This window comes from Vigna umbellata, chromosome 4 (assembly GCF_029865625.1).
Source record: "Vigna umbellata cultivar VRB3 chromosome 4, Vumbellata_1.0, whole genome shotgun sequence".
Taxonomy (NCBI): Eukaryota; Viridiplantae; Streptophyta; class Magnoliopsida; order Fabales; family Fabaceae; genus Vigna; species Vigna umbellata.
In genome coordinates, this window is record NC_142168.1 from 64499629 (window position 1) to 64510020 (window position 10392).

General features: G+C 48.0%; 1 protein-coding gene across 1 annotated transcript in view; it reads left to right on the forward strand.

The window, feature by feature from the left end:
* Window positions 1–622, forward strand: part of LOC124843999 (heat stress transcription factor A-5-like) — a 1968-nt gene extending 1346 nt beyond the window's left edge. Inside the window, exon 3 of the mRNA XM_088113089.1 lies at window positions 611–622. Coding sequence (XP_087969215.1) covers window positions 611–622 — 12 coding nt within the window. The remainder of the gene's footprint in view (window positions 1–610) is intronic.
* Window positions 623–10392: the final 9770 nt, after the last annotated feature.

Here is a 10392-nt window from a genome sequence, read left to right on the forward strand (position 1 = left end):
ACTTCCTCCACTTCGTCCCCTTCGTCAACTTCGTCAACTTCGTCAACTTCGTGCGCTGCACAAGTTCGTCCACTTCCTCTACTTCCTCCACTTCCTCCCTTCCTCCACTTCCTCCACTTCCTCCACTTCCTCTACTTCGTCCCCTTCCTGCACTTCGTCAACTTCGTCTACTTCCTCCACTTCCTCCACTTCCTCCACTTCGTCCACGTCGTCAACTTTGTCTACTTCCTCCACTTTGTCCACTTCGTCCACTTCCTCAACTTCGTCCACTTCGTCAAGTTCGTGCTCTTCGTCCACATCGTCCACTTCTTCCACTTCCTCCACTTTGTCCACTTCCTCCACTTCCTCCACTTCGTCAACTTCGTCCTCTTCGTTCACTTCGTCCTCTTCGTTCACTTCGTTCTCTTCGTCCTCTTCGTTCACTTCGTTCTCTTCGTCCACTGCGTCCACTTCGTCCACTCCGTCCACTGCGTCCACTTCCCCCACTTCGTCCATTTCTTCCACTTCCTCCACTTCCTCCACTTCATCCACTTTGTCCACTCCGTCCACTTCTTCATCTTCCTCTTCCACTTCGTCGAATTCGTCCACTTCGTCAAGTTCGTGAACTTAGTCTAGTTCGTAAGGTTCGGCCACTTACTTTACTTCCTCCACTTTGTCCACATCGTCGACTTCTTCATATTCTTCTTCCACTTCTTCCGCTTCGTCAAGTACGTCCACTTCATCCACTTCCTCCACTTCGTCAACTTCTTCCACTTCATCCACTTCGTCAACTTCGTCTACTTCCTCAACATCGTCCACTTCCTCTACTTCCTCCACTTCATCCACTTCATCCACTTCCTCATCTTCTTCTTCCATTCGTCTACTTCGTCCACTTCGTCAAGTTCGTGCTCTTCGTTCACATCATCCAATTCGTCCACTTCTTCCACTTCCTCCACTTTGTCCACTTCCTCCACTTCGTCCCGTTCGTCCACTTAGTCCTCTTCGTTCACTTGGTCCGCTTCGTCCACTCCGCCCACTCTGTCCACTCCGTCCACATTGTCAACTTCCTCTACTTCGTCCACTTCCTCCACTTCGTCCACTTCGTGATGTTCGTCCACTTCGTGATGTTCGTCCACTTCGTCCTCTTCCTCTACTTCCTCCACTTCCTCCACTTCCTCCACCTCTTCCACTTCGTCAACTTCATCTACTTCCTGCATTTCCTCCACTTTCTCCACTTCCTCCACATCCTCCAGTTCGTCCTTTTCGTCCACTTCCTCCACCTCGTCCACGTCGTCAGATTTGTCTGCTTTGTCCACTTTGTCCACTTCGTTCACTTCGTCCTCTTCGTTCACTGCGTTCATTTCGGCCACTGGGTGCACTCCGTCCACTCCGTCCATTGCGTCCACTCCGTCCACTTCGTCAAGTTTGTCCACTTCCTCCACTTCCTCCACTTCCTCCACTTCGTCAACTTCGTCTACTTTGTCCACTTCATCCACTTCGTCCACTTCCTCCACTTCATGCACTTCGTCCAATTCTTCATCTTCTTCTTCCACTTCGTCCACTTCCTGAACTTCGTCAAGTTCGTGCACCTCGTCCACATCGTCCACTTCCTCCACTTCGTCTACTTCTTCCACTTCGTCCACTTCCTCCACTTCATCCACCCTTTCCACTTCGTCCACTTCTTCATCTTCCTCTTCCACTTCGTCCAATTCGCCTACTTTGTCAAGTTCGTGCACTTCGTCAAGTTCGTCCATGATAACAGTTGAAAAACTGTTATTTTCATGCTTAAAATTGACACAAAAAGCAAGCTTTACACTTAGAAACTAGCTTGAAATCATGCTTTTATCCATATTTTCAGAAATAAGAGAGCTGGACAGGTTTATGCTTGATTTCAGTGTTTTTGTGCAGGTTTTAAGGTGAATTTAGTGAAAGAAGTGAAGAAGGAGAGAGATGGAATCAGAAAAGTCAACCAGAAACCAGAAAAGTCAACCAGTCAACCAGAAAAGTCAACCAGTCAACCAAAAAGTCAAGCAGTCAACCATAATACGAAAAAAGTCAACCAGACGAGTTTTGGGCCAGTTTTATGCGATTTTATGATCTGTTTAGGCCTGGACCCGTTTTCTATTATTTTTATGTCCTATTTAAAGACCTAGATGTCTTAGGGTTTGGTATCTTTGGCAGAAACGAAGCAAACACTCTCTCTTCCACCCCTTTGAAGGAGGATCTTGGATGCTCAGGCTACCTCTTCACCTTTCTAGGGTTTTATCCTTCATTCTTTCATTATTGTTCATCTAGGTTCACCATGAATATGGTGAACTAAACCTTGTATGTTTGTTGGGGAATCAATGTAATCTTTTGAAGCTCTCATATATGGAATTTGTGCTTGCATCTTAATCTAAGATTTATGCTTTCTTTCATCATTAGTTAGGATTTTTCCTCTTTGCTTAATGCTTGCTTTGTTTAACTCATTCAATGCATGATTATTGATTTTATCGATACGGGAACGTACGGGGAAGTCTAGATCCGGGGAATTACTCCCAATATTATATTGGTTGTCGTTAAGCTCCTGCACTTGATGAACTAATTATTAGGAATGCTAGGAATTGTATGAACTCGTAATTAGGGAGAAGCCTTCTTGAAAGGTACTTTAGAGAGTGACATTAACAATGATGAATTGAATGTTGAATTCCTAAAATATATGAGAGTGGATAAGATGAAATTGACCCCCAACAACATATTCATATATATATTTCATTGAAAGTGCTTGTCTTTTGCTTTTGCCATTGATCAAAACCTCATGCATACATGTTTATTTTCTGTTTTGCATATTAAACCTCAATTATTTCGTTCTTAAGTCTTAGCTAATCAACAAATCACATAACTAAACTAGGCCGTGAGTCCTTTGGGACAACGATACTTGGTCTTACCGAGTTTATTACTTGAAACGATTCGGTCATACTTGCCGATTGTTCAACAAGTTTGTGACATCATATTTTGGTGATCATAAATTTGTCCATCAGTCCACTTCCTTTACTTCCTCCACTTCGTTCACTTCTTCATCTTCTTGTTCCACTTCTTCCACTTCGTCCACTTCTTCAACTTCATCTAGTTCCTCCACTTCATCCACTTCCTCCACTTTATCAACAACTTCTTCCACTTCCTCCACTACGTCAACTTCGTCCACTTCCTCAACATCGTCCACTTCCTCCACTTCCTCCTCTTCCTCCACTTCATCCACTTCGTCCACTTCTTCATCTTCTTCTTCCACTCCATCCACTTCGTCAAGTTCGTGCTCTTCGTCCACATCGTCCACTTCGCCCACTTCCTCCACTTCCTCCACTTCCTCCACTTCCTCCACTTCATCCACTTCCTCCACTTCGTCAACTTCATCCACTTCGTTCACTTCGTCCTCTTCGTTCACTTCATCTACTTCGCTCACTTCGTCCACTGCATACACTCCGTCCACTCCGTCTACTTCGTCCCCTTCGTCAAGTTCGTCCACTTCTTCAACTTCTTCCACTTGGTCCACTTCCTCCACTTCGTACACTTCGTCTACTTCGTCCACTTCCTCCATTTCCTCTACTTCCTCCACTTCAAGCACTTCGTCCACTTCTTCATCTTCTTCTTCCACTTCGTCAACTTCGTCAACTACTTCCACTTCGTCCACTTCGTCCACTTCGTCCACTTCGTCCACTTCGTCCACTTCGTCCACTTCGTCCACTTCGTCTACTTCTTCCACTTCCTCCACTTCATCCCCTTCTTCATCTTCCTCTTCCACTTCGTCCAATTCGTCCATTTCGTCCACTTCGTCAAGTTCGTCCACTTCCTCCACTTCCTCCACTTCCTCCACTTCCTCTACTTCCTCCACTTCCTCCATTTTGTCCACTTCCTCCACTTCGTCCACTTCGTCAACTTCGTCCACTTCCTCCACTTCATACACTTCGTCCACTTCCTCCATTTTGTCCACTTCCTCCTCTTCCTCCACTTCTTCCACTTCCTCTACTTTGTCCACTTCCTCCACTTCCTGCACTTCCTCCACTTCGTACACTTCGTACACTTCGTCTACTTCGTCCACTTCCTCCACTTCATGCGCTTCGTCCACTTCTTCATCTTCTTCATCGACTTCGTCCACTTCATCACATTCGTGCACTTCGTCCATATCGTCCACTTCGTCTACTTCTTCCATTTCGTCCACTTCCTCCACTTCCTCCACTTCATCCACTTCCTCCACTTCTTCATCTTCCTCTTCCAATTTGTCGAATTCGTCCACTTCGTCAAGTTCGTGCACTTAGTCCACTTCGTAAGGTTCGTTGACTTACTTTACATCCTCCATTCTGTCCACTTCTTCATCTTCCTCTTCCACTTTGTACAAGTCGTCCACTTCGTCAAGTTCGTGAAATTCATCCACTTCGTCAAGTTCGTCCACTTCCTCCACTTCGTCCACGTCATCCACTTCTTCATCTTCTTCTTCCACTTGTTCCACTTCGTCCACTTTTCCAACTTTGTCAGGTTCATCCACCTCGTCCACTTCCTCCCTTTCCTCCACTTCGTCAACTTCTTCTACTTCGTCCACTTCGTCCACTTTGTCCACTTCGTCAACTTCGTCCACTTCCTCCACCTCGTCGACTTCGTCCACTTCCTCCACTTCCTCCACTTGGTCCACTTCTTCCACTTCGTCCACTTCGTCCACTTCTTCCACTTCGTCCACTTCGTGCACTTGCTACACTTCCTCCACTTCCTCCACTTCGTTCACTTCTTCATCTTCTTCTTCCGCTACGTCCACATCGTCTGATTCATCTACTTCCTCCACTTTGTCTACTTCCTCCACTTCCTCCACTTCATCCTCTTTGTCCTCTTCGTCCACTTCCTTCTCTTCATTCAATTTGTCCACTTCGTCCACTTCTTCATCTTTTTCTTCCACTTCGTCCAATTCGTAAACTTCGTCCACTTCGTCCACTTCGTCCATTTCCTTCACTTCCTCCACTTCGTCGACGTCTTCCACTTTGTCCACTTCGTCCACTTCGTCTACTTTGTCCACTTTGTCATCTTCGTCTACTTCGTCCACTTCGTCCACTTTGTCCATTTCCTTCACTTCCTCCACTTCGTCGACTTCTTCCACTTCGTCCACTTCGTCAACTTCGTCCACTTTGTCATCTTCGTCCACTTTGTCCTCTTCGTCCACTTCTTCATCTTCTTCTTCCACTTCGTTAACTTCGTCCAAATCGTCAACTTCGTCAAGTTCGTCCCTTTCGTCCACTTCATCAACTTCGTCAAGTTCGTCCCCTTTGTCCACTTCCTCCACTTCGTCAACTTCTTCCACTTCGTCCACTTCGTCAACTTCCTCCACTTCCTCAACATCGTCCACTTCCTCCACTTTATTCACTTCCTGCACTTCTTCCACTTCGTCCACTTCCTCCACTTCCTCCACTTCATCCACTTCGTCAACTTCGTCCACTTCGTCCTTTTCGTCCACTTCGTCAAGTTCATTCACTTCCTCCACTTCCTCCACTTAGTCCACTTCGACTACTTCGTCCACTTCGTTAACTTCGTGAACTTTCTCCACTTCCTCTACTTCGTCAACTTCGTCCACTTCGTCTACTTCTTCCACTTCGTCCACTTCGTCCACTTCGTCAACTTCGTCAACTTTGTCCACTTCGTCCATTTCGTCCACTTCGTCAGGTTCGTCCACTTCCTCCACTTCGTCCACTTCGTCGACTTCGTCCACTTCCTCCACTTCGTCCACTTCTTCCAGTTCCTCCACTTCGTCCAGTTCCTGCACTTTGTCCACTTCGTCCCCGTCGCCAACTTCGTCAACTTCTTCCCTTGCCTCCATTTCGTCCACCTCCTCCTCCACTTCCTCCTCTTCGTGCACTTCCTCCATTTCGTCAACTTCGTCCACTTCGTCAACTTCGTCCACTTCGTCAACTTCATTTACCTCGTCCACTTCCTCCACTTCGTCCACTTCCTCCACTTCGTCCTCTTCGTCCACTTCTTCATCTTCTTCTTAAACTTTGTCCAGTTCGCCCACTTCGTCCATTTCATCCACTTCCTCCACTTCCTCCACTTCCTCCACTTCGTCCACGTCGCCAACTTCCTCCACTTCCTCCACTTCCTCCATTTCCATCACTTCGTCAACTTCGTCAACTTCGGCCACTTCGTCCACTTGCTCCACTTCGTCCAGTTCCTCAACTCCCTCCACTTTGTCCACATTCTCCATTTCCTCCACCTCGTCAACTTTGTCCACTTCGACCATTTCGTCCACTTCGTCAAGTTCGTCCACTTCCTCCACTTACTCAACAACGTCCATTTACTCCACTTCCTCCACTCCATTAACTTCATCCACTTTGTAACCATTGTCCACTTCCTCCACTTCCTCCACATCCTCCATTTCGACCACTTCGTCCACTTCGTCAACTTCGTCCACTTCCTTCCTTTCATCCACTTTGTAACCATTGTCCACTTCCTCCACTTCCTCCACATCCTCCACTTCGACCACTTCGTCAACTTCGTCCATTTCCTCCATTTCGTCCACTTCATCAAGTTTGTCCACTTCCTCCACTTCCTCCACTTTGTCCATTTCGTCCACTTTGTCAGCTTCGTCAAGTTCGTGAACTTCGTCCACATCGTCCACTTCCTCCACTTCATCAACTTCCTTCACTTTGTCCACTTCGTCCTCTTTGTCCACTTCCTCCAATTCGCCCAGTTCGTCAACTTCGTCTACTTCGTCCACTTCCTCAACTTCGTCCACTTCCTCATGTTCGTCCACTTCGTCCACTTCCTCTACTTCCTCCACTTCCTCCACTTCCTCCACTTCCTTCACTTCCTCCATTTCGTCCTCTTCCTCCACTTCCTCCACTTCGTCAACCTCTTCCAATTCGTCCACTTCGTCAACTTCTTCCAATTCGTCCACTTCGTCCATTTCGTCTACTTCGTCAAGTTCGTCCACTTCCTCCACTTCTTCCACTTCGTCAAGTTCGTCCACTTCCTCCACTTCCTCCATTTCCTCCACTTCCTCAACATTGTCCATTTCCTCTACTTCCTCCACTTCATTCACTTCATCCACTTCTTCCACTTCGTCAACATTGTCCACTTCCTCCACTTCGTCAACTTCGTCCACTTTGTCAACTTCGTCCACTTCGTCCATTTCGTCCACTTCGTCAGGTTCGTCCACTTCCTCCACTTTGTCCACTTCCTCCACTTCATCCACTTCGCAACTTCGTCGACTTCGTCCACCTCCTCCATTTCGTCCACTTCTTCCACTTCGTCCACTTCGTCCACTTTCACCACTTCGTCCATGTCGCCAACTTCGTCAACTTCGTCCACTTCGTCAACTTCGTTCACTTCGTCCACCTCCACCACTTCCTCCACTATCCCCACTTCGTCCACTTCCTCTACTTCGTCCTCTTCGTCCACTTCTTCATCTTCTTCTTCCACTTCGTCAACTTTGTCAACTTCGTCCCTTTGTCCACTTCGTCAGGTTCGTCCCCTTCGTCCAATTCGTCCACTTAGTCCATTTCGTCCACTTCGTCAACTCCGTTCACTTCCTCCACTTCCTCCACTTCGTCAAGTTCGTCCACTTCCTCCACTTCTTCCATTTCCTCCACTTCCTCCACTTCGTCAGGTTCGTCCACTTTGTCAGGTTCTTCCACTTCCTCCACTTTGTCCACTTCGTCCATTTCGCAACTTCGTCGACTTTGTCCACTTCCTCCACTTCGTCTATTTCGTCCACTTCCTCCACTTCGTCCACGTCCTCCAATTCGTCCACTTCGTCCACTTCCCCCACTTCGTCCACGTCGCCAACTTCGTCCACTTCAACAACTTCGTCCACTTCGTCAACTTCGTTCACTTCATCCACTTCGTCAACTTCGTTCACTTCGTCCACTTCGTCAACTTCGTTTACTTCGTCCACCTCCTCCACTTCCTCCACTTCGTCCACTTCGTCCACTTCCTCCACTTCCTCCACTTCGTCCACTTCCTCCACTTCGTCCACTTCCTACACTTCTTCCACTTCCTCCACTTCGTCCACTTTCTCCACTTCCTCCACTTCGACAACTTCGTCCACTTCGTCCAGTTCTTCCACTTCCTCCACTTCGTCCACTTCCTCCATTTCCTCCACTTCGCCCAATTCCTCTACTTCCACCACTTCCTCCACTTCCTCCTCCACTTCCTCTACTTCCTCCACTTTGTCCACTTCGTCCAGTTCCTTCACTTCCACCACTTCCTCCACTTCCTCCTCCACTTCATTCACTTCCTACACTTCTTCCACTTCGTCAACTTCATCCACTTCGTCCACTCCCTCCACTTCGTCCACTTCGTCAACTTCGTCCTCTTGTTCAACTTCGTCCACTTCGTGAACATTGTCCACGTCCTCCACTTCCTCCACCTCCTCCACTTCGTCCACTTCGTCAACTATATCAACTTCCTCCACTTCCTTCACTTCGTCCACTTCCTCCTCTTCTTCCACTTCCTCCACTTCCTTCACTTCATCCACGTCGCCAACTTCGTCCACTTCTTCCACTTCGTCCACTTCGACCACTTCGTCCATGTCGTCCACTTCGTCCTCTTCGTCCACTTCCTCCACTTCATCTACTTCGTCCACTTCATCAAGTTTGTCCACTTCGTCCACTTCCTCTACTTCCTCCACTTCCTCCACTTCGTCCACTTCGTCCACTTCCTCCACTTCCGCCACTTCGTCAACATCTTCCACTTCATCCACTTCGTCCCCTTCCTCCACTTCCTCAACACTGTCCACTTCTTCCACTACCTCTACTTCATTCACTTCCTGAACATCTTCCACTTCGTCAACATCGTCCAATTCCTCCACTTCGTCCACTTTGTCCACTTCATCCACTTTGTCAACTTCGTCCACTTCGTCCGTTTCCTCCACTTCGTCAAGTTCGTCCACTTCCTCCACTTCCTCCACTTCCTCCACTTCATCCACTTCCTCAACTTCCTCCACTTCGCCCACTTCGTCCACTACGTTCACTTCTTCCACTTTGTCCACTTCCTCCACTTCGTCAACTTCGTCCACTTCGTCCACTTCCTCCACTTGGTCCAGTTCTTCCACTTCCTCCACTTCGTCCACATTCTCCACTTCGTCAACTTCGTCCTCTTCGTCCATTTCGTCCATTTCGACCACTTCGTCACGTTCGTCCACTTCCTCCACCTCCTCCACTTCCTCCACCTCGTCAAGTTTGTCCACTTCCTCCACTTCCTCCATTGCGTCCACTTTCTCAACGTTGTCCATTTCCTCTACTTCCTCAACTTCGCTCACTTCATCCACTTCTTCCACTTCGTCAACTTGGTCCACTTCCTCCACTTCCTCCACTTCTTCCACTTCGTCAACTTCGTCAACTTCGTCCACTTCGTCCATTTCATCTACTTCGTCAAGTTCGTCCACTTCCTCCACGTCCTCCACTTTGTCCACTTTGTCGACTTCCTCCACTTCGTCCATTTCGTCCACTTCGTCCACATCCTCCATTTCGTCCACTTCCTCCATTTCCTCCACTTCATCCACGTCCTCCACTTCGTCCACTTCCTCAACATCGTTTACTTTGTCGACTTCGTCAACTTCGTTTACCTCGTCCACTTCCTCCACTTCGTCATCTTCGTCCACTCCTTCATCTTCTTCTTCCACTTCGTCCCCTTCGTCAACTTCTCCGCTTCGTCCACTTCGTCAAGTTCGTCACCTTCGTCCACTTCCTCCACTTCCTTCACTTCGTCAACTTCTTCCACTTCGTCCACTTCGTCAAATTCGTCCACTTCCTCCACTTCCTCAACATCGTCCACTTCCTCCACTTCCTTTGCTTCATTAACTTCCTGCACTTTTCCCACTTCGTCAACTTGGTCCACTTCGTTCACTACGTCCAGTTCTTCCTCTTCCTCCACTTTGTCCATATTCTCCACTTCCTCCAGTTCGTCAAGTTCGTCCACTTCGTCCACTTCGTCAACTTCGTCCACTTCGTCCATTTGGTCCACTTCGTCAAGTTCGTCCACTTCCTCCACTTCCTCCACTTTGTGTATTTCATCCACTTCGTCAGCTTCGTCAAGTTCGTGAACTTTGTCCACATCGTCCACTTCCTCCACTTCATCCATTTCCTTCACTTCGTCCACTTCGTCCTCTTCGTCTACTTCCTCCACTTCGTCAACTTGATCCACTTCCTCCACTCCCTCCACTTCCTCCACTTCCTCCACTTCGTCCACTTCGTGCACTTCGTCCACTTCTTCCACTTCCTCCACTTCGTCCATGTCGTCAACTTCGTCCACTTCGTCAACTTCGTCCACTTCGTCGACCTCGTCCTATTCGTCAACTTCCTCTACTTCATCCACTTCTTCAAGTTCTTCCACTTCGTCCACTACCTCCACTTCCTCCACTTCCTCCACTTCCTTCACTTCTTCCATTTCGTCCACTTC